General features: G+C 49.9%; 1 protein-coding gene across 2 annotated transcripts in view; it reads left to right on the top strand.

The window, feature by feature from the left end:
- The first annotated feature begins 2,705 nt into the window (after positions 1–2,705).
- The window catches only part of HPSE2 (heparanase 2 (inactive)), a 111,619-nt gene continuing 90,148 nt past the window's right edge, over positions 2,706–24,176 (top strand). Inside the window, exons 1-3 of one of the 2 annotated variants that reach the window (XM_054072038.1) lie at positions 2,706–3,109; positions 3,940–4,097; positions 16,309–16,470. In XM_054072038.1, coding sequence (XP_053928013.1) covers positions 2,850–3,109; positions 3,940–4,097; positions 16,309–16,470 — 580 coding nt within the window. In that variant the 5' untranslated portion in view covers positions 2,706–2,849. The remainder of the gene's footprint in view (positions 3,110–3,939; positions 4,098–16,308; positions 16,471–24,176) is intronic. The other variant, XM_054072039.1, reaches the window with a different exon arrangement.

The following is a 24,176-nucleotide window of genomic DNA, read 5'->3' as shown; positions in this document are numbered from 1 at the left end:
GAACCACAGCTTTTTAGCCTTTAAAGGGCTGCAAACCCACAACGGATTTAAAACAAACAAACAAACAAACAAACAAAAAATACCCCCCCAAAAAAACCCCTCACCCAAACCACACACCTCTTCACCAAACCAAGCAAAAAAACGGTTTACTTTTAGATTCGACTTGCCATTTCTGCAGCCAGATGGAAAATGGGGTGCAGTTGCTTTTCTGAGGCCACTGGATCGGGGCAGGCTCCAGGTGTGGGTCTGGAAAGCTGACACAGGTAAGGGAATATTTCCTTTGGTGGCGTCTTTCCAGAATCTGGCAGCTGGGACACTTTTTGCTCCTTTCTCTGTTGCTTATGTTGTTGGTGATATCTCGGCAGATAACTGACTTTGCTGCATCCGGAGTTTGCATTCAAAGCAGAGACTAATTGTGAGAAACGTTTCAGAATAAACACATTTCTCTTCCCAAGTAGTTTGTTTGTGAGGGAAGAAAAAAAAGTATATATATAAAGGAGTTTAAACGGGATAATTTGTTTCCTTTCTTGTCCTGTACTACATAACGCGCTAGCATTTCCTTTTAGAATAGAGGCATCCTTAGCAGGAGGCATCGTAGAAAGTTTCGGCCTGCAACCTCAACACTGATTTGAGCGACAAATACCCCTGAAGCTTTGCTGACATCTTCTGATAGTACAAGGGGAGAGGGAGCGTAGATACAAAATAAGGAGGTGATTAAGAAACTCGTGTCCCTCTTTCGGAAGTGACCCCAAACCCAAGCAGCTTCTGAAGCGAAGGCTTCAGGTCCCGAGGCAGGTTTAAGCGCTATTGCAAACTGCAGCTGAAGTGTTTGCAGCCGAATACAAATTTCCAGCCTTAAATTGCCTCCTTCCTGTCCCGGGATGCCAGGGCTTTGCACAGCTGAAGTTGCACAGCCCTTTCCCCCGGATCCTCTTACTTCTCCCAGCGCTCGCAGCCCCGCTGCTCCGGGCACCCCTGTGCTGCTCTTTGTCGGCCCGCGCCGCTCTACGGAGCCTCTTCCAAAGCTCCTTTTGAGCCCCGCTCCCCTCCTCCGCCTTAGCGGCATAATTTCACGACAAATCCTGGTTTGTGCCTTCCCTGCTCACCCCTAGCAGACCAAAGAAGTACGTTTCATCCTTCCCTCCCGTTACCGTTCATCGCACAGCGACTCCGTGCCCCCGCCACCCCTGCCTCGGTAACCCGGGGCTGGCTGCCCCCGGGGCGATGGGCTCGAAGCGTTTCGTGAGGCAGAGAGGAGATTTCCACGGGAAACGCCGCTGCCCGCGGGTCCCGAGTGCCTCCGCTTCGTACCGGGCTCCGCCGAGCGCACCTGGCTCCGGGATTTGCCGTCGTGGGAGGCACCGGGTCCGCTTCCTCCGCCTCCCGGGCACCGGCTGGAGTTAACGAGGAGCGGAGGTGGCTCCGCACGGCTCCGGGAGGAGCAGAAGGGGGGTTCCCAGCCGCGAGGAGCCCTGCCGGGACAGCGGGCTGTCCCGGGGCGGCCGCCGTGCAGCGCTCGCCGCTCGTACCGGAGCCCAGCCGCGGTCCCCGCCGGCCGGCCCGCACTTGCCTTCGGCTCGTGCCGCCAGCCCGGAGCCCCGCGGCTCTACGCACCTCCCGGCCCCGGCGCGGGGGTGTCCGCAGGTGGGTGCCGGTGTCCCCGCGGCGTCGGGCTCCTCACCAGCAGATGGTGCTGCGGGCGCCCCGTCCCGGGGCTGCGGGGCCCCGACGGGCCGCACAGGGCCCGGCTCAGCCCGGCCGCTGTCAGCCTCCCCGTTTCACCGGGACGTTGTATGCTGCCTGCCCTGAGCGAAGGGAGGAACCGGGGCCGGACGGAGGGGCCAGGCAGGAGGCGTTACGTGCCCCGGAGCTCGCCGGCTGCTGATGTGCGGGAACTCGGGCACCGGCTGCTGGTGGGAGCGGATGCGCGGTGGGGGTCATGGCTCCCGAGATGCTCGGCAGCCCCGAGCTGCTGGAGCGCGTGCCGCTAGCCTGAGCCCAGCTACGAGACCCGCGGGCGCTCGCCCCCCCCGCAGCTGCTGAGCCCGGGCCGTCCCGCAGGCAGCAGCGCGGGGCACACCGCCGGTCCCACCGAACCTCGCACCCCCGATGCGGGCGTTTCCGCACCGGTCGCTTCTGCTGCCGCCGCTCTACTTTCCGCGCAGCCCGTATCCCCGGTTCCCCGCCGTGCCCGACAGGACCTGTTGCGCCGGTTCGGAGCGAGCCGAGCGTCCCGTGCCGGGGTTCCGGGCTCCCGTCGGGTCCCTCGGAGCCATCAGCGCTCCGCCCGGGGTCTCGCCCCAGCCCCGCGGGTCCCGGCTAGGCGAGCTCTTTCCGCGGGCAGGGCTTTGGTTTTTGCAGCAATTAAACCCCCTTTCATCCCCCAGCCCGGGCGGCCCCGCTGCCTTACCGCCTCGCTGTCCCTGCAGCCGGCGACAAGCTAGGGCCGTGCCGGGCGGTGCCGAGCTCCGGTCCCGAGCTTCCCGATGTCCCGCGTCCCGGGTCGGGGCTGGTTTTGCGGCGTCCCGCGGCGGAGCCGTCGCAAAGCGAAAGCTCGGTGCTGGCGGTGCTGCGGCGGGCCCCGAGCCGAGGGGGTTAAACCAGGAGCCTCCCCTTACCTTCAAAAAGTTAAAAATGTCTGGAGCCTGCATCTCTTAAAGGGGCGGTGCTGGCTGCAAGGAGTCTTGGCACCGGCTGCGAGAAAGGCTGGTCAGGGGCGTGAGTTCCCCTCCACCAGCACCAAAACATTGCAAAAAAAGGCAGGGCGCCCCACACTTTAGATAAGGACAATTAGCCACCAGCGAGCCCCTGCAGACAGCGAGTTAATTAGGGGTTTCCTGCTCTCCGGCATGCTCTGTCCCAGCTCCTGCCCCCCCGGGCTCTTAGCCCTGATGGCACCTGGGTTGGCTCTCATGGCCACCTTCTCGCTGCCCTCCCAAGCCGGGGACAGGAGAACGCTGCCGGTGGAGAAACCTTCAGGTGTGAAGGGAAGAACTCTCATTCTCCTTGATGTCAACACCAAGAGCCCTGTCAGGATAATCAGTGAGAATTTCCTCTCCCTGCAGCTGGACCCCTCCATCATTCATGATGGTTGGCTCGATTTCTTAAGGTAAGGCAGGAGCCCCTCGGCGCCCTCCCTCCCCACGCCGCCCGCGGGGCGCCCCCACCGCCCATCCCCGCCGGGCTCCGCGCTGCCGCCGGCGCTTGTTGTGACGGAGGGAGCGAGGCCATGGTTTCCATTAAGATGCACATGTTTGCAATGGAGAAAGCATTTCGGAGACTTATCAGTTATGACTGCAAAAATGCCCCGCTCCCCTCGCTCCAACAACCGCTCTGAAAAAAAAAAAAAGGAAGAAAAAAAGGGAAAGGAAAGAAAAAACACAACACGGGGCCGAGGCAGCACAGGGGAAAAAAATATAATGCAGCGGGAAGAACGGGGCTGCCTGCCGAGCCGAGCCTTGCCCGGGTCCCGACGGGCGGGGAGCGGGGCGCCGGCCAGGGCTCCGCAGCCCTCGGCTCCCGCAGTCCCAGCCCCGCGGCGGCCGAACGCCCTCTCCCTGCTGGGTAAGTCGAGGCGGGGGAGCGGGTCTCCTCCTCCGCCCGCTCCGAGGGTCCCCTCGGCTGTCGCCCGCCGGGAAGGAGCGGGACGAAGAAGCGGGAGGGCGAAACGACGCGGCTCCCGCTCCCCCCGCTCCCGGCTCTGCGCGCTCCTGCCTCCGCGACGCCGCTGCACTTGTCCGGGGGGAGCGGGCAGCCCGGTCCCGGGTCCCTACCGGCGGCGGGGCGGCTCTCCGCTCCCGTCCCGCTCCGCCGCCGCGCAGCCCCGGCTCCCCGCTCCCGTTCCGCGCCGCCGGGCGGGTCCCGCAGCCCCCGGTCCTTGCCGGTACCGGGTCCCGGCCCGGCCCGCGGCGCCCTCAGCCCGCTCCCTCCTCTCCGCAGCTCCCGGCGGCTGGTGACCCTGGCGCGGGGCCTCGCCCCCGCCTTCCTGCGCTTCGCGGGCAAGAGGACGGACTTTCTGCAGTTCCACAACGTGAAGAACCCAGCCAAGAGCCGCGGCGGGCCCGGCCCCGACTACTACCTCAAGAACTACGAGGACGGTGAGCGCCGGGGCCGGGGCGGGGGTACGGGCGGCTCCGCTCCCTGCGCCAGGCGGGGCCGCGATGCCGCCGGGCACCGGAGCCTCCCCGTGCCCGATCCTTCCACTGCGGGGGGAGCCGGAAAGCGCGGTGCCGGCCCCCGGGAACAAAAGGCTGGCACCGGGGAGCGGGGCTTCTCGCGTGCCCCCTCTCCCCGCCGTATCCTCCGGCTTTGCCCCGGCTGCTGGCGGGGACCGCGCACCGCAATCCCGGCAAGGCTGTGCCGGTCCCGCGGCTCTCGGGGAGCCCTGCCCTTCTCCGGGGACCCCGGCTTCTCCGCCCGCCGCAGCCCCGGGGCGCCCCGCCGGGCTTGGCGGCGGCTGTGCCGCTCCATCGCCGCCGCCGCTCCGCCTGCGGGTGCCCGTGCGGGGCTGCTCCCCTCGGGCCGCTTTGCCATCGCGGATCTTCCCGAACCGCAGTGCCTGGCTCCCGGCTTTCGCCGCTGCTCCGCGGCTCTGCCCTCCTCCCCAGCAGCCCTCGGGTGCTCTAAAGCTTTTCGCCTTTTGTGGCCCTTAATTCGCACAAAGAAATTTCGTAAAAGAGTCAAGGCCAAGTCTCTATCCTTAGGCGTTTATTTTAAGAAGCAGAATACCACGTCCACATGCAAGAATTTATTGATTTTTCTCCATTTTTTTTTTAAAAAAAAAACCGCTTTATTTTTTCTTACTCAAATGACTTACAAAAATTAGCTGAAGATGTTTCCATAAGCGATTTAATTTTGAAGGCCAATTAATGCCAGACAGATCCCAGTGGGCAGATCTGTGGAACAGAGGAAGTTTTGCAGAGATCTAGTCAGCACAGTGCTGGATGGAAAAAGCAGATGCATTTGCCAGTTTTCTGATGGCTCTCACTCCCGCTGTTCCCCCACTTAACATCTGATCTCACCGAGATGAATGTCCCTCTATTCCCACACGCAGGCAGGTGGGTAAGTTTGTATGCTCCGTCTTTCTCTTGGTTTTCTAGCTGGAGCAAATCCGATGCTATTCCTTGTTTTCTCCTTGCAAGAAACCTCAGGCGAAGAGTTTGTTCTAAGCTCTGCCTACTGAGATGCACTTCAGGGGAAAATGCTGACCAAACCTCCTGCAGACACCTTGAACAGAAGAAATGAAGTGTAGTGCATAAAACTGTAAATGAGACTCATACAAAACATTTGTAGGAATGAATTTTCCCACTTTCAATATTTCAACAACTTGCTGGAGAGAACTTGCACTTATTAAATGTCTTCACAACAGCTTTCATGTTATGGAAGGACTGAAAGCTTTTGAGTTTTTTCAGTTTTCCTCGTGGCAATAAAGTTGAAATGTAGCAGCCCTTCAAAATGAAGCTTCTCATAGAAGTTGTAACCACAGGTCTTAACTTTTCATCACTTAAATATGGAACAGAACCTTTGCGAATTTGGGTGAGGGAAGGAGGGGACACATGTGGTGTTTATCAAGCATCGGTGTAAATCAGAAAGGTGTGGTAAAAGGGATTTCCTGCCTGGAAGCAAAGCTTTCGTATTTATTCTTAAGATCTGTGTGCAACTCCAGGGCTAGAGTTGCTAGTAGCTCGCATCTTTTTGTGCTGAGGCTGCACAGAGCGCTTCAGTAGAGGGATCCAGTCCTCCAAAATGAAATCCTGATGCCACTGCAACTCTTTGCCCCGCTGTACTGGGTCGGAGCAGCCATCTTCTCCTTTCTGAACAATGATCTGGTTTTTGTTCCCTCATCTGCGGCCCGTCCGCGACCTGCTTGGGATCAGAGTGTGCACAAAAGTGCAAGCAGATGCCCTCACTACAAAACCTTAGAGCCTGAACAGACAGTGCAGAAAAAAAAGCTGTCAATCAGTGCCTGGGCTATTTTCCATGTCTGTGGGCTTCTCTATGGCCAGCATCTATTTTCTGAAATTTCTTATCTGAGCCTTATTAGCATGGGACTGGGGGAGAAGCTGGGGAGCTTGTTCATTTAAAAAAGTCAGAAGTAGCAAAAGAGAAATCTGTGAATTTTTAAGCCTTGTAATTTTTAGTGTCATGACAAGGAATATCTCGGGTTTTTTTTCTTCTTTGGGTGTTTGTGTTTTTGCCTGTTCACCTTGTGGGTTCACACAGACTTCAGCCTGTGACCCCAGTGCCTTGGCTCTCTTTGCGGTCCCCGTGGGTGTTCCCATGTTTCATGTTCCCATGTGGTCTGTGCATAGATGGGGAGGGAAGGGCCCATCTTCTCAGCTGCAGCAACTCAATAGAGTGCAGTACTGAGAAGCGAAGGGCACATGTACAGGACTGCTCAGAGAACTGCAGTTACTAGTGAGTAACTCTGCGAGCGGTGTTCGCATCACAGGAAGCTGCGCTCTGTTCTGAACTGCTGCATTCAGACAGGCAGCAGCAACATACTGCTTTGCAGTCTCCTTCATGTATGCTCTGTGCTGTGGCCATGCTTGCTGGAGTTTGAAGGAATCTTCGTGTAGGGATCTTCGCTCCATAAATCCTGCTCTGCCACCCCACTGCCCTCCAGACCCAGTATTCCTCACTGCTGCCTTGAATAGTCTTTGTATCTCTGTAGCACTCCACCTTCATGACAATCTAATCTCCTCAGAGATTCTTTTCCTTCTTTTTAAAATTATATTTATTTCGCTTTCAGACTGTTGCAGCCATGTGTACATCCACTTTCTGAAAATTGCCTTTACCTAGTCCTGCCTTTGGTTCACCAGCCCATCTTTTTCCTCTCCTTTCCTCTATGGAGAGCATGGGTGCTCTCTGGGGGTTATAGTAGTTGCTTTTGACTTATATCTAAAATATACTTGAATATATTTTCCTGAAATAAGGTATTTCCTTTAGGCTTAAGGGTTGTTCTTATACAAATTCATCCTGGAAGCACAGACCTGGAAGTATTGTGTAATACCAGTGTGGATGGCATCTTTCCTTTGTAACTCTGAACGGCTTCACCCCAATCCAGACCAGTCACGCTTGGACAGTAAAGATAACGAAGTGGTGAGTGATCTGTGGTGGCAGCCTGTGATGCACACAAGGAGGGTCAGCTTGTTTCAGCACTGCATATAAAGCTGGTGCAGAAATTTCATCTTCTGGTGTACCTCACAGACAAATGATTGTAAAATGATTGCCTGTAGTGAGTGGTTTAGGTGAGCCGTAGGGTGTGTGTGGTTCCTGTTGATGGTAGCGTGGCTATATGTACCCCTTGAACTTTTAGAAGGTCATCCAACTACTCTGTTTTGTTAAATCCCATGTGTAATGACTTCCATTCTGTGGAGCCCATGCACATGGTCAGTGCTGGAGTCCACCCGATTTGGATATGGCATCGGGCAACCTTAGGTCTGTTAGAAAACCAGTTTAATGTATGTCAGGCTCTGTGGTACCAGGAGTTAGGACTGTAGAGTCTCATGCTCAGTCTCTGTAGCAGACCTGCTTCTCCTTTAGCTATTGCAGTGTCAACCAAGCAATCTGTTTGGCCTTTCAGCTGCCTCACATGTTGCCAAGGATCAGTTGTCTCTGAGGAACGGGACAATAAGAAACAATAGTCTCCAGGAAAACAGACTTGAGCAGCTCCTTTTTGGAGCAGACACACAGGGATACCTGCTTTCTCAGGTTATAGTTGCTGGTAATCTTAACTACAAAACCTCCTCTGAAGTCTGGTTTGCTAAAACCTGACTCACATGCTGCTCTGGAGCTTGGTGTTGGAGTGGTAGATGTGGTGTAGAGAACTTGGTTCAGCAAGGGGTGCTGCAGGTGCCAACTCAGTGTCTGAACCTAGAGCCCTTTTTGGAAGCTCCCCGCTGGTGCTACAGCATGAGTTTGACGGGCTTATTTGGAACCTCCTTGACTGCCTCCGACCTTCAAGGCACACAGACCAGCTTTGCACAACCAGTGGTGTCATAAACATTGTTTAGTTTCCTGCTGTGCATATGTACTGTGAAGGAAAACTCAAGGGAAAAAGAGAAGTTGCTTGTAGCCGGAGTTTTTGGCCCAAGATGTGTTGGCTCAAGTGCACAGCTTCTCTGTCCTGTCCCTCAAGCTTTGAGCGGCCTATTGGGATTGTGTGGCTGAGAAGGGACCCAAGGACATTTACCGCACAGCATAGCCCTGTGTGGGACATGGAAAGGAGAGGGGAAGCGGAGCGCATGTGCATATGCTGTAGGTAGTGCGTCAGAAAAGTTTCTGAGCATAAGTGCATATGGACAACACATTTCAAAAGTACTCTCCTAATTGCTGGTAAGTTACTTCCTTCTATTTTATTTCCTTTTTTGGACAGGATACTAGGCAACTAGAAAAATGGGCAATTATGACAAAAAAACTAGAAAAAGACATGTTTTTTAAGTCTTCCATACTAGTCAGGAGATTTTGCCATGTAGTGTGGGAAACTTCACATTATGCTGTATAATCCTGGCGTAGATTTTCTGGGCATCCTTTCAGTTTGGGATCCCTTCCTTCAGATACCTTCGAGAACCTGACATAACGTCTGAACCTCGAGATTTGTACAGCGGTGGAAGCATCATTTCACCCTTGCACAGTCTGTGTTGCACAGGTGACTTCTATGACGCTGTACTTATATGTGTGTATGGTTGCACAGGGGCTGGAGCTGACCTCAGCCAGGGCTGCTGCTCCCACTCTTCTGCCCCTTCTGGCATGTTCCTGCCCTCTCCTATGCCTGGAGCCTGAGTTTGCATGGTGAGTCAGTTCAGGGAACTAAGCTGGCCAAAACCTGGTGGTGGGGGGTGATTGCACTTTAGCTCATTTAGCTGCCTGAACCAATTAATTATGTCTGACCCACAGAGCGTTGGGAATGGAAAGACTGCAGTGAAGGGTAAGATTGCAGCACTCTCAGCTCTAGTCAGATTAGTTCCTACAGAACTTTGTCCTGAAGGTGGTGAAGCTCATCTCTTGTTTCTCTGCTACCAAGAGGGCTGATTCCCAAGCCTTCTTTTTACTCTGCATTGTGTTGTTCTGCTGCTTCCCTTGCGTTCGGAACATTTCTGATCCTCTGCTAAGCCAGCAGAAAACATAATTCAGGAGAAAAAAAAAGGGCAACTGTTTTTTTTGTGAATTTAGTAAGCAGTATCATGAGAGTCATCATGGGGTATAAGGATTCCAGAGCCAGGGAGAGTCACTGACATGTTGCTGGGACTGCTACTTTGGCTCTGCCAGCTCATAAAACTTGGTAGCAGGTGTTTCTGGATTCAGAACCATTCTGCTGCCCTGGTAAAAATGAGTTTTGTTTTATTCAAGGAATCACCTTCTGTTTATAGTCCTTCAGAACCTCTTTTCTTTTTTTTCTTTTTTTTTCTTTTTTTTCTTTTTTTTTCTTTTTTTTCTTTTTTTTTATTTTTTTTTTTTTTTTTGTCTGTTTAAGCATCCCTCAAAAGTTTAGGCGTCTGTCCTGTCAGAGCTTCAGGGGAAGTAGTTGGTTTTTGACCTTCCGAGCATTTAAAACACAGCTCTTTTGGGAGTGCTGCAGCATTTCGGACATTGCAAGCACTCAGTCCCCAAGACGGGTAGATCCAGTGATGTCTCTCAAGTCTTCTGGAACTTACCAGACCCGTGGCTGCTGGTGGGAAAGCTCTGTGCCTCAGCATGAGCTCAGGGGCAGCCTCCTGCTCTCTAGTTCCCAGGGACCGTGATTGCAGGCAAGGAGCTGCAACCTGCTCTGCCTGGCAGGGATTTCTGTGTAAGGAGCTGCAGTGCTTAGTTGTTTCCTCAGAAGTTAAAAAAGGCTGTAGAAATCACCTTACAGAAGGTAAAGGCGATACTGCTTATGCAGGAGATACTTCCAAAGAGCCTATCAGTTTTTCTTTTTAAACTGTTTTGCTAGACATGTGCATGAAAATTGCTTTAATAACTGCAGGAAATGGTGCAATCAAGCAATTAGATGTTGATTTGTTAGCTATTTGCTGGTATGAGTGAGGTGAAAGTTTTCTGTCATGTTTGATTTTTTATAGCAATATTCTAAATTATCTAAAATAAATTACATTTTTTTTGTGAGTTCTACACTTTTTATTCTACACCTCAAGAATTAAATGTGATTCATGCAAAGTTTCATGCATGGGGAAATGTATGTGACTTTTTTGTGTACAACTATAGGTTCTAAATTAGAAGTTATCACTCAGTGAAAATGTTTTGAACTTATTATGGATTGTTCTCTGAATAAATTTAGGGAAGCAAGAAGTTGACAATCCAGTATTAGGGAATACTAGCAAATAATTGGAGAAACTAATTGAGAGCATTCTTATGCTATAAGCAGACTGGGTGACAACTACTAATCAGTGTGAAGAAAGCATATGTGTCAAATGGGGTGATGGAAGTGATCAAAGTCACAGCTTTCAATTGTAGAGATCAGGTTTTTTTCCAGCTTGGAAAAAATGACTGAGAATATGATAAATGCTGTGAACTCAGCGGCACAAAGGGAAGACAATTTGGGAAAGATTATTTCCTTGTTTTCATTACACAAGAAATAGGGAGCATCCGGTGGAATTATTACATGCAAAACAAACAAATGATTTTTTTTAAAATATATATAGTGGGAAACAAATTGTGAAACTCATTGTCAAGGAATTTTTTCCAGCTAAAAAAAGGAATGATACTAAATTGTTAGAAATTTGACTATTGAAGACAGACATGGTGAGGATGCAGTTTGTGGCTTGAGAAATCTTCAGGCTTTCTAAATAGAAGTTGTGTTCCCAATTTCAAAGTCACAAGTTGTTTTACAGTAATTTCAGCAGATAGACCTGGGTTTTTAAAACATTCTAAAGTGCTTTGATTTAAAAAGTAGGTATTTTACAAGTTGGGCAGCCTGCAATTCATGAGAGTTTTGCCTAGTGCCCGTTCAGACATCTGTTGAACGGCTGCACTAACACCATTTTCTAATATTCCAATTTTTTTTAATAAGAACATTCAAGTTTTGTTAACATAAAATAGTTTAGCGTTTTCCTTTTAAGTTCACTTCTAAGACTGGAAAGCTGAAGCAAACAATCCCATTAGGAGGATGGCCAAACTCAGCGTTTTCTGGTGCCACGGCAGTGGTGGCTGTGGCTGTTGCTGAACTGGCAGTGGCTGTGGGCAGGGCTCTCTTTCACACAGACACAGAGAGCTGAGTTACTACTTCTCCTCGCCCTTTGTTTGTGCGTCCCTTTGACCATAACCATACCCCTCTATACTGTCTGTGCCCTCCCCCTCCCATCTTCCAGCTGATGAGCTGCCACAGGCTGTGCGTGCTTCGTGACTGGTGACTACTGGAAAGGATCTGCCTGTGGGCATATGTTGGCATGAGCCATGGGACAGGCACTTGCACGCAGTCCACACTGTTGCTGTTTAAATTCCTCTGTGCAGAAACTCGCTCAATGGGTCAAGGAAAGCCTCACCTGTAGACAGGTGGATTTTCTCCATTTCCTGTGTGCCGCCCTGGAATTTTCATAGCTTAGGAGCTCTCTGGCCTCGTACTGGTATAGTGAGAAACTCTTAGGGCAACCCCTTGGTGCAGGTGACATGCAGAAAGGGACTGCTAGAGCTCAGCTAGTCTGGGATGGGATTGTTGTGCTTGTGTAGCTCTCAAGAGATGTTTTCTAACTTGTTCTTCTTACATTCTGTTGGTAGATTTGGTGATCTCCATAGGCAGCATACATATAAGCTCTGGAGATGTACAGATCCCATAGCAGGACAGCACATGAAGGACATGGGTTGTTTAGAGCAAGTCCAGAGAAGGCCACGAAGATGATCAGAGGGCTGAAACACCTGCCATATGAGGACAGGCTGAAAGAGTTGGGATTGTTCAGCTTGGAGAAGAGAAAGCTTGGGAGTGACTTTATAGCAGCCTTCCAGTACTTGAAGGGGCTGCGAGAGAGCTGGGGAGGAGCTCTTTATCAGGGAGTGCAGGGATAGGACGAGGGGTAATGGTTGTAAGCTGAAATAGAGGAGATTTAGGTTAGATATTAGGAAGAAACTTTTGACTGTGAGGGTGGTGAGGCCCGGGCACAGGTTGGTCGGGGAAGCTGTGGATGGCTCCTCCCTGGAGGTGTTCGAGGCCAGGCTGGACGGGGTTTTGAGCAACCGATCCAGTGGAAGGTGTCCCTGTCCATGGCAGGGAGTTTGGAACCGGATGATCTTTAAGGTCCCTTCCAACCCAACCCATTCTGTGGCTCCATGAATCGTGCGGGCACTCGGACAGACAGCACCACCTTTGCCAAGCCGCAGCCCGGCGCGGGGAGAGCTCCTGCCGGAGCCCCGCGTGCCAGCCGCTCCCAGCGCGGGGAGGGCCGTGTCCGTGCCGGTGTTCCCCCGCCGTTTCGCGGTGTGCCCGGCAGCCGCAGCTCACCTGACCGCCACACGGGTGTGCTCCCGCCATGCGGCTCGGCGGGCGCGGCGGGGCCCGGGCCGCTCCCAGCAACGCGCTGCCGGGGGGTCCGCGCGGCCGGGCCGGGCGGGCGCTGAGCTGGCCAGGGTCCTGACCCGGCCCGCAGCCCTGGCACCGGCCCGCGCGCGGCGGGGCTCCCGCAGCTGCAGGGCTTCTCGCGCACCTCTGGCGAGAGCTGCCGGGTTCCGTGATTTGCTGAGTGCTCTATTTCTATTCCAGGACAGGCTGAGAGAGTTGACGTTGTTCAGCCTGGAGAAGAGAAGGCTCTGAGGACATCTTATAGCGACCTTCCAGTACCTGAAAGGGGCTAAAAGAAAGCTGGAAAGGGAGTGTTCACAAAGGCTCGTAGTGATAGGACGGCGGGCAATGGGTATAAACTGGAGGGGGGCAGATTTAGGCTAGACATAAGGAAGAATTTCTTCACCATGAGAGTGGTGAGGCACTGTCACAAGTTGCCCAGGGAAGCTGTGGATGCCCCATCCCTGGAGGTGTTCAAGGCCAAGTTGGATGGGACTTCGAGCAGCCTGGTCTAGTGGGATGTCCCTGCCCATGGCAGGGGGCTTGGAACTAGATGATTTTTAAGGTCCCTTCCAACCCAAACTATTCTATGATTCTGTGATTTATTTATCTATTTATTTTTCCAAACCGGTGTTGGGGAAGGCATTGTCCTCCTGGAGCTCCTGTTCGGGAGCTGCCCTGCTGAGCGCCTCCTGGGGTATCATCCTCCTTGTGCTTCTTGCCCAGTCACTGTCCCTGGAGGTGTTTAAAAGATGTGTAGATGTGGCGCTTAGGGACACGGTTTAGTGGTGTATCATAGAACAGAATCATAGAATCACTAGATTGGAAAAGACCTTTGAAATCACCAAGCCCAACCATACCTGTCCACTGCTAAATTGTGTCCCTAAGCACCTCATCTACCCGTCTTTTAAATACCTCCAGGGATGGGGACTCAACCACCTCCCTGGGCAGCCTCTTCCAGTGTCTGACAACCCTTTTGGTGAAGCAATTTTTCCTGATGTCCAATCTGAACTCCTCTGGTGCAACTTGAGGCCATTCCCTGTCATCCTATCACCTATCATTTGATATCACTTAGCTTGGCTGTGTTAGGTTTACAGTTGGACTTGATGGTCTTAAAGGTCTTATCCAATATAAATGATTCTGTCTTTCTCTATTCTGTCTATTCCTTTAATATTTGAGGGCTGTGAACCCTTTGCTCATTGTTTCCTTGCTCTTGCTGAGATTTCCCCTGAGACTCCAGCAGCCGTGGCCTGCCACCTCTCTTCCCTCAGTGTTCCAGTATCAGAAGAGTGATGCAGAGATGCCCTTGCCTCCTCCTTTGCACCAGCTACCGTCTGGTGGGGTCTGGATGACCAGGCACTGAGTTCTTTGGGCAGCTCCATATCCCAGACATCTACCCACTCTTTAAGCTGGAGCTGTAATAGATGGTAGGTCCACCTCCAGCTTTAGGTCTTGGGCAGTTTTCCTGGGCCCTTCATCAATTCATGAAGTCAAAGCATTGCATGTCTTGCCTCTGCTTCCTGAATGTCTGCACCGTAAACTCTTTGAGAACCCTATGAAAATGGCTGCCAGAGAGTGCCCCTGTCTTCTGTGTCCTGCACACCTTCTCCCAGACCTGAGCATCCAAGGAAGTCCCTCGTTCCTGAGTCTGGTCCCATGGGCCTGCCCTTTGTCTCCAGCCCCTGCTGACAGTACGCACAGGGCCATCTCTTGTCCAGCTGTGCGTTTGTCATGACTTGTGGTCCCTGAAGATGGAGATAAGGGTGCTGTGCAGGACCTGCTGCCGCATCCCCTTGCACTCTCCAAGGTCCTGTCCCGGCCTTTGACCAGGAGGGCAGGGACCGTGATCCCAGGCCAATGATTCCTCCACATGGGTCCCCATTGGCCCTGGCTTGAGTTTTAGGAGCCCTGAAGCCCTTTAAGGTAATGAACTTGTTTTGACCCATCCTGCACTCCATTTTAGCAGTTTGAAGATAATTTGGACAGCGTATTGACCATTTAGTTTCAAACATCTCTGCCTCTCAGTCTTCTGGTCTGCTAGGGCTTCTTTGGTGTGTTTTGTCCCATTTTTCCTTGGGCTTGGGGTATGTACAACTGTTGCATTCAGTTCTGTAGAAAAGGAAATCTATCACCCAGGAAGGTGAATGACTATGCATGAGCTCCAGGTGACACCGGTAGCTGTAGTGATACCTTTGGTTGTGTTTCAGTTCTCCAAATACCTCATGCAACAGGGGTTCAGGATTGTACTGTCATATTGTTTTATTAGTTGGGCACAATTTGCATATACTCTAATCTTACTCAGTGTCTACCTAAGAAGTTGTGCACCAAAAGCACGTGGTTGGGGTGTGTCTGCTCATTGTCTGCAGAGGAATGTTATTCCTTCCTCTTCCTCCATCTCAGATCTCCACATTGAAGTCACTGTGCTGGATGTGGAAATACCGAGCCATATTCTTATGCTGGCTGGATGCTGTCCTGTCTCCACTCCTGAGCATGCTAACTCTGAGTGGAGGAGTGAATTCATGTCCCTGACTACAGAACACAAGGGATTTAATGACATTGCCATTCTGAGAAGTCTTTTCTAGGCAGTATTGAGAGATGCTTAATACCAAGCAAGTTAATACCAGGCAATGCAGTGAAGAGACAGACAGGGCACAGCCTGGGCAAGACAAATGTAGTGACTCTAGGATGAGGCTCGGAGACTGGAAGATAATCTTCCACCCCACCTTTGGAGGGAGTTCCCTACCAGCCCAAGATGTAGCATAGCTTTCAATCTAGGTTTGCTGAACCTGAAATTTGACACCTTGAAAGACAGGAGCATGGCTATTAGATACAACTTTGGTGTTCCTTGATGTGCATAGTGATCATGGAGCTGGAGAGTGTATGTGGAGCAAGACATGACTCTCTTCTGACAATAAGCTCCTTCAGAAACTTCTAGCTACGTGGGAATTAAACCAGGCAAAGTGCAGCCTTGTGATGCAAAGGGTGACCTCATGCAATGTGATGGAAGAACTCCAACTTCTATCCTTCCTTATCAGTGCTGGCTGCCTAAGGTTTTTTTTAAGAATTAGACACAGCATATGGTGCGTGTGGATCTGAGCACATTCCAGAGTTTATTAAACTCAGAAAGGGACCTTGCAAGGACCAGTTTGTACCACTCCCCTCCTGTTTAGGGACTGGACACATCCTAGTTGATTCTTGTCCTGCCCTGCTATCCCTGTCTTTCCATTTCTCCATCAGGTGAGTAGTTCTAGGAGAGAAAACAAGTGTTAGATAAACTTCCTGAATTGAATGTCAGGAGCTAGAGGGGTGTGGAGAGTCAAAAGCCATGCTGACCTAACTCTAGCTATGATAGATGCAGTGAGGATAAACAAGGCAAGAACAAGCCTTCTTTATCATCTCTTTGACAGGCAAGGGTAAAAGGAAGCCAGGGGTCACCAGAAAGGGATTTAGTCTTTTCTGATTATTTAGCATTGAACACACATTGGCATATCAATGTTGGGAGACTTTTGCACTTCCCTGCAAGGAAGGAGTCATCATTATAAAGTCAACTGCTAGGCAGGTGAAGGATGGAAGTGGTGGTTTGCACCATTGTGTTTGCATATTAAAGTCAATGCTTGGAGCTTTCTGTGGGAGAAAAGAAGACTTAAACAAAGGAATTTTATTGGATAGGTGGATCCAAGGGGTTTGGCCCCTTTGTTTGGGTTGCTCATGCTGAGTGATGGTTGTGTGGCTGTCATGTTGGCTGGTGCTGATCCAAGCGTCTGGTGAAAATGAAAGCTGAGGTTTGGCCATCTCCCTTTTTTCTTTCCCTTTTGCTGTAGACATTGTTCGCAGCGACATTGCCCTGGATAAGCAGAAAGGCTGTAAGATCGCCCAGCATCCTGACATAATGTTGGAGCTACAGAGGGAAAAGGCAGCTCAGATGCACTTGGTTTTGTTAAAGGAGCAGTTTTCAAACACATACAGCAACCTCACATTAACAGGTAAGGCTGCAAGACCAGCTCTGGAGCCAGGATCTGGGGCTAGTTCTTGCTAACTCACAGGTGTGTTAAAACCCCCTGGTGCTTCACCTCTGTATGAAACAGCATCTCCCTGGCTGCCTGTTTCTTACCAAGATTACTGGGTGCTGGGAGGGAAAGGACCTGCAGGAAACCATGGTGGACTCAGAAGGCTTCTGCAGCTGGCACCTATGCTGACACTCCAGATTTGGTGTCTGTGGACAGAACGTTTTCTACAGTCTGACCTAACAGAATACCACAGCACGTGAAGTGCTGGAGAATTCGCCCTGCTAACTGTTCATGCTGATGGGGCTGCAGCAATTACTAAATTTGGAGTCCTTTAAGCTGCAGCTGATTTTTTTTCTTTCCAGAGCATGCACTTTGTGTGAACCCAGTAAATATTAGAGAGCAAATATAAAGGGATAATGGCCCAGACAGAGATGAGAGGATACTCTTTTTCTGGCAACTGTTTGTATTATCCAGGGAACAGAATCTCAAAGGATGGAGGAGACTGCCACATTTTGGATACACATTTAATGGTGCTTGTAAAGGACTGATGTCTCCAGACAGTGAGTGGGCAGAAGGATGGGATCCCAGCAGCCAGCAGTGTCCTTTCATAGCTGTTCTCCTTATCACCACAGCTGGATGAGCCACAGACGATGGAAGGAGGAAGAGACAAATGAATCAAGCAAGACCCCCTTCTCTTCTTTCTGGGTTTCTTTCTTGTGAAAGGCAGGGAGGCATCTGATTTTTATGAGAGAGAGGGCCCCGTGCTCTGGCTGGGGAGGAGATGGCAAGCCCCATGGTGGCCTTCCCCTTCTGCTGGGCTGAGAGAGACAAGCAGGTTCTGTGCAATCTCCCCCACCTCTGCTGCTGTCCCTAACTCAATGTCCAGCCTCTGCCTTGAAGCCTGCACAGGTCTGTGTCCTTGCCAGTGCAGCAGGGAGCTCTGTCTGTCCTGGGAACATTGGCTGTGCTGGACCTCTTGGGATCCCACAGACAGTGATACCAGGGCTGGCAGAGGGCACAGCCCAGGGCTGGTGGGCATCAGGGCCATGAGCGTGGCTGAATCACATCATTCCTAAAAGTCCAACATTTAAATGGGATCCGCAGAACCGTTTCTCATTCTTTGTAATGTAATCCACTTGGCTGTTTATTCCCAGTACAACTGCTGGAATCAACATTGTCAGCTTTTCCCCTGACATCTTGCTTACTTTCCACTAAACAAACTTCCCTCAAGAAGAGAAGCTGCTCTCCCCTGTCCTCCTTCCCTTGCTGCTTCAAAAGTTCTCCAGCATTGCTCACATTTTTTACAGAACCTACAGAGCAGAGGTGCTACCTGGTTATCAGCTCAGCTCTTAGCCTTTCCAAGTGTATTTATAGGATAGTTCAGAAGGTTTTAGCTCTAACTCTCTGAGGAAAAGAGAGCAATTTTACTGGAGTATTATCCAAAGAACTATTTTAATGTCCTTTAACTCCCTTTGAATGTGAGCAGAGCAACTTCATAATTGTTATGAAGTTTAATCTTTTATTTCATAGACATAGTCTGAGAACATGGACTCTAGACAGCTAAGCATAATATTTAACTGGAACTCTACTAACTTGTGTAAATATTTCCCTTCTGCGTGATGGATCTGGTGTTTGGGGTGGGCAGAGGGGATTGTACATCTGTTGCAGAAGGACATTCCTTACCTTCAAAATTCAGTCAGCCAGAGTTTGCTTGAGGACTTCTTTTGTTCTGCACACTGGTTTTGTACAGTGCTGCAAGGAGTCCGCAGGTCATGAGGTGAGGTGCAACAGCAAGGATTCAGACCTGGTTTTGGGAAGGACAGGGAGGGATGGAGTATCTGGGGGATCCCTGAGGACAGGGTTTCCTCCTGGAAGTCTGTATCCAAGAGTCTCCTGGCCTCATGCAGTGCATGTATTATGTATGACCCTCAGTACTCAGTGTCCAGCAGAAGGAATATTCAGCCCCATATGTCCATGTAAGAGAAGGGTTTCTCCTATTGCAAATTCCTGCAGCACTTTAATTGTACCAAAGAAATGTAAGTAGCATTACTTGCCCAATGTCATGTGAGAGTAAAGGTGCTTTATGATGGGATGGCTTCTCTAACCAAGCTTGGGAGTAGAAATACCACTGTGAGGCATCTTTATTCCCTTTTACTATTGCTACCACTGTAGTGATTTGGATAAAAAGCCTCTTCTCTTCCTTCTCCTCCCAGATGACGTAGTTATATGAACAACTTGGAAGAGTTTAGATCAGGCCTCCCACACTGTCTACAAGTGTGGGCAAGTGATATTGCCATCAAACTTCCATCCAGTATCCTCATGGCTTTTAAGAATGAAAGCTTTTTGAGCACAGGGAGTGTGATTCTGCTGTCCCTATGGCATCAATGTAAATCAGGGGCTTTTTCAAATCTATTCACCAGCTGCATGTGGTTCCCAGTGTACTCCTTACTCAGCAATCAGGCAGGGTTGTGGTTTTGCACCGGGATTTAAGCTGCTCCCAGCAGCAGGTACCTCCAAGGTAAGAGGGTGTCTTAAAATGAAATGTGTTATTTTGTGCTAAGATATAACTGAGACTGAGTGAAACCAGGCAGTCTTTCTGGCTCTCATTCCTCCAGGAACACATGTTAGACTCTGGCTTATAGGCCACTTCAGTTTCTCTGGACAAGTATGAGCTTCCCTCAGCTCCCGTCTGCAGGCTTTCTCTTGCATCTTGCATTTGTTTTCTGTACATGATCCTTCTAGGCTTACCGACCCTGCCTCTCTGAGATGAGTGACAGTCTTTGATCTGTGGCAGTACTATTTAAATGCTGTATAACGTTTTGAGGCTTATTAATCTTTGCTGCTGTCCTTTTGGTGCTCAGAGATAGGTATTTTGCTTCATGGATCGGCATCTCTGATGCTCTCGGGTGAGCCTGTAGCAGAGCAGGAGGAGAGTGCACTGCATCTCCGTCTCTCCTCTGGGAACTCTTTCTCGGCTCAGCCTGTGGTGGGATAGGGGAGGAGAAGGAGGAATCTTTCACTAGAAACTTGTTTCGGCTCCTTCCTGATCGAGTTAGGAGGAGCAAAATTCTTTTGTGGCTTGTATCAGCAAGAGTCGAAGTTGCAGCAGGCTCCCCTCCTTTGCAGCCCTCAAGAGAAATGTCCATGTGACAGTAAGCTGATTTTGGAGCCCTGGAGTGGAGGAGTGAATGCGCGGCATTGGGCTGGCAGAGGGTGAAGGGTAAGGAACTGCCTGGGCAATGAAGACACAGCGTGCATGCACGTTTTAGCAGTGAGACTGTGAGGGGTGGAGCAGCAGCAGGCAGAGCTTTGACAGATTAAAATTGAAGCCCTTCATTTGTGGTGCCAGTTTGAGCTGGGTTCATGTACTGCATTTGCACTTTAAGAGACTGACTGTCTAGGTTTTTGCACTGTTATTAAGTAAAGCCTGTTAAGCTGAATAGAAGAGGGAATTGCTGAGGTCAATAGACATATGCGTAAAACTGTCCCCTCATGTATTTACATGAAGTGTTAAGTGTAACTGAGCTTCCCAAGATACAGACACAAACCATAAATTTGCCTCTAGGAGTTCCCATCCTGAGGAAACAGAATAGTGCCCCGCTTCTCATTCTGAAGAGTGAAAACACGTCTCTTCTTTCTGCTCTACCTTCTGCTTGAAGCTACAATGGAGATTACTTCACAGCATCAAGAGACTACAGTTGACAGCTCTCTGGCCTGTCCTACCCCACCACATCTGCACTGAAAAGCCAGTGAGGAGGCTACAGAGTGTGTGGTGGGAGCCCTCCATCCTGTCAAATTATGCGACACAGCCTCTAAAAGCAGCAGCTGGGGCAGGAGATCCTCCCCACAGGGTACATAACGCTCCCAGTTGACCCTTTGTGGTCCCACCCTGCTGAGGGTGTTAGTAGAGGCACTCCTCCAGCTGCATTAAGAGAGACTTGAGGGGATTAAAATCAGGTGGGAGCTGCTAGGAGCAGAGCTGAGAGCTGCTGAAGTGTGAGTTTTGCTGTCTGCGTTCAGCATTGCAATCAAGTGTTTTGTGTTGGCATCCCATTACCCCTGTTAAGACCATTAGATAATTCAAGCTCTGCTATAACAGCAGTTGTGAGCTCTATGTGAGGCTTTACTTGGGAAAGACCATGCATGGAGACATTAGCAGCCAGGCAGAGACCCTCTTCCTCCAGGGTAAGCAGTGTGGGTGTGTGAGGTGGTGGTGGCAATGAAGGGCACACACCAGCTTTTCCTAAATGATGCTGCATGATAGTGGGATGAGTGAAGCAAAGCAGAGCGTGGGAGAACAGAGCATGTGTGTGGCTACTGTAGAGCAACCATGTGGCACAGAGCAGGGATGAGGGCAATGTACGTGCGAAGAGCTTGCAAGTGAGCAGCTGACCTACAAAAATGATTTTCTCCTGTCCCCTGAAGACTGTCAGAGCTGCGGTTGTGCTTGTTCCTTAGCAGGGATTGACATGGCTCAGGTTGAGCACCTGTGATATTTGTGTTTCCTGTACTTGTGAGTCTCCCCTGGTGGTTTTGAGATTCCTGCCAAAAGTTGTGGCTCTGAGAGGTGGCAGTCCTGAAGCGGGACAAGTCTGTAGGGCCTGGGATCTGTCCAAGGGGTTTGGAGGCAACTGTGACTCAGAGGCTGCCCTCGCAAGTAGGTCTGCACAGAGCAGGGCAAGGGAGTGATTGTGCTTTTGGTGCCTGTGCTGCTGGGCAGAAAGGCTACTCTGCTTGTTTTTACTGCAATTTTCCCCAGCATACGTGATTTTATACCCTGTTACAGCTAACTCCATGGGGCTGGAGTAGGGGCCACCTTGTGCGACGGGACCTGGGAGGATTTGTTGCAGAGGTAAGTGCAGCTTCCTCACCTTTTTGGCAGCTTGTTTGGAATCAGCAGCCTAAACATCTTGTGGTCTGCACAACAGTGATAGGTATCATAGCTGTTTTACTGAGTGCTGCGCTGGGGTGGTCCACGCTGCACTTGCTCTCTAGCTTTCCTCCAGGGAGAGTGCTCTCTGGGGCTGTGTAACAGGCCTGTGAGTGGCTTTTAGATCAGGCTGTGTGCCCTTCTCTCCACCACAGTCCCTTACATTACACACATGATCCACAGCATCATACAAAATAGATATGAAAAGGACCTCAAGAGGGCATCTTCTAGCCTTTTCCGTGACAAATCACCCGCACCTGGTCTCTGCATGGGAAAGGTGTATAAGGAGAGACAATATCTTTTATGTGTTGAGCTGATACAGTTGGAAGAACAGACAAACTTTGGGAGTCCCAAACCCTTTGTGGAGTTGAAGAAGATAAAGCAGCATTGAAAGCTAAATACACAGTGAAAATAAATTTCCCTGAGTTAGTCTGCTTGATTAGCACAACTGGGATACTGGTGGAAATGTCATGTCAGCAAGGGGAAGACGATAATATCATCAACTCCAAATGGGAAAGGGAGAGGGAGAGAGAACTGCTGTGAAGCACTGGGGGGTGGGGGATGAGGATAGTATTCCAGGGGGGAAGGGACTAGAAGAAGTGTAATATGTTGTTAAAACAATATCTGTAACGAGCCTGTAGTTAATGACCAGTGGAGTTGCCTGGTCCCTTTTGGGGATGGTTTGCAGGTGTCTTCTGAGACCTTGGGATCAGAACTGCGTGAATGGTGCTGGGAAAAATAAACTGTGGAAAACAATGTCTTGTAACAGAGTATTTCTGTGCTGTTATCAGTTGTTTATATGAGCTCATTCTGAAGCATACGGCCTGTTTGTTTTTGCTTCGCAGCTTTCTGAGGGCATTTGGTGGATATATATTGGCTGAAATATATTGTGCTCCTGGGCATGTCTGTGTAAATCCAGCAGGTTGTTGGCCTTAGAAGCTGGCCACTGGCATTGCCCATGTTGTGGGGACAACACTGTTAGCTGATTCAAATGATGTGGCTTTATCTTTGTTCTTAAACCGCCTGTGATGGGAGAGATGTACCCTCTCAGCAATTAGCTCTAGGGCGTAATTATCTATACCATGATGGAGTTGGTGTCTCTAAAATCTCTTGCTTTGCTTTGGTTTAAGCACATTACGGCATGTCTTCTCCCTGTGGATGTGGCGAGCAGCTTAAAGCACTCCTTTCCTCTTTGCAGGAATCTTTTACATATTTGAGGCTTGTTATCATGTTTCCCTGAAGACTTTTGTTCTCTATGCAGAACAACTGCCTTGCTTTTGCTCTTTCCTCATGGCCATGTTATTTTCAAGTTGAATGACACGTGTGGTTGGTTCTGCCTCTTGAGGTCCCTTTCAACCCTCTTTAAATTTTTTTTTGTGGTTCTGTGTTTTGTTGAGGTCCCTTGGGCTCTCCATACTTCGTCTGGGCTGTTTTTTGAAGTGTGTTGCCTTGAAATAGGCAGAGTATTGTAGCCAAGGCCTTTCTTGACGGAGAGGGTTATTTCATATATCTTGTGTGTGACCCTCCTGTCTGTATGTTCCTATATAATCATGGATTTTTTTTGATACAGTATTGCTTATTCACGGCTGCACTTTTGTGTAGCATTTCCCAACCAGCTGTGCATTCTCCTGTGGAATTTCACCTAGACTTTATTTTCCTAATTTGCTAATTAAAATATGATATGAAACTGGAGGTAAAGCCTTGTGAAAATAAAGGTATGGAACATCTGTTGCCTCTATCTTACATATGAGACCTTTTGCTCTGTTGAAGAGAAGGCAGGTTGCCTTCACGTGGCAGGGCTATTGCTTCCAGCCCTTCCTTGCAGATGGATTGTTTGATGATTTTTCAACATTTTTCCAGGAACTGGAGTTATGTGAACTTGCCTGCAATTTCCTTGAAAATTCAACCTGTTGAATGTAGCTACTATATTTGCCCTTTTCCAGTCTTTTGAAACCTCATTTGTCTTCCAGAAATTCCCAGAGATAGTTGCTGATGGACCTCAGCTACTAGAAAATGTCAGGCTTCGGTAATCTTCATGCTGCTCATGTGCTACCGTATGCTTCTACTCTGCTGCTTTTAATTGCATTAACTTCGTGGTCTTAGTTGCCCTTTTTCATGAAGCCTGAACCAACAAAAACATTAAATATTCCAGCTTTAACTCTGAGCTGTTGGCTATTGTGAAACTGTGTCTCAATTTATACTACTTTGCTTCCTGAGACAGCTGTGAGCCAAACCCTTGGGATCCACCACCTCCTCCTACCCTAATTAGTAGTTTTACAACTTGTACGCTGACAGCATGTGTGTGTGAGAGAGAGGGGTCATGAAGGTGAATCTCTTTTTCAGGTGACATTCTCTAGTCTGTTATGCAACACTTTGGCTTTCTCATTATCCAATTTGGTTATTGCTTTTGTAACTGTGGGGAATGTGGCTTCTTACGATGTGTTTGGTATTCAATAAATTCAATTTACTATCCGATTTAACTAGCCTCACAAGAGAAGATATTTTATAAATCATGCATTTGAAAATGAGTGATTATACATACATTATAATAAGTAATGTCATTACCAGAACCAGCCAGTTCTAGGTGCTGTGTAGAGAATAAAGAAAACGCATAAACCTAACAGAAAACAGACTTCGATGAGAGGGGGGAGGACTGACATGCAATAACAGCTTTGGAAGGGCTTGAGCGTGTTCAGTGGCACAAACTGATCTATTAACCTTTTCTACCTGCTCAGGAGGTGATGAACTCTTT

Source organism: Cuculus canorus, chromosome 7, assembly GCF_017976375.1.
Source record: "Cuculus canorus isolate bCucCan1 chromosome 7, bCucCan1.pri, whole genome shotgun sequence".
NCBI classification, from domain to species: Eukaryota; Metazoa; Chordata; class Aves; order Cuculiformes; family Cuculidae; genus Cuculus; species Cuculus canorus.
Note: the sequence above shows the minus strand (reverse complement) of the source record. Positions and strands in the feature narration are given on the sequence as shown.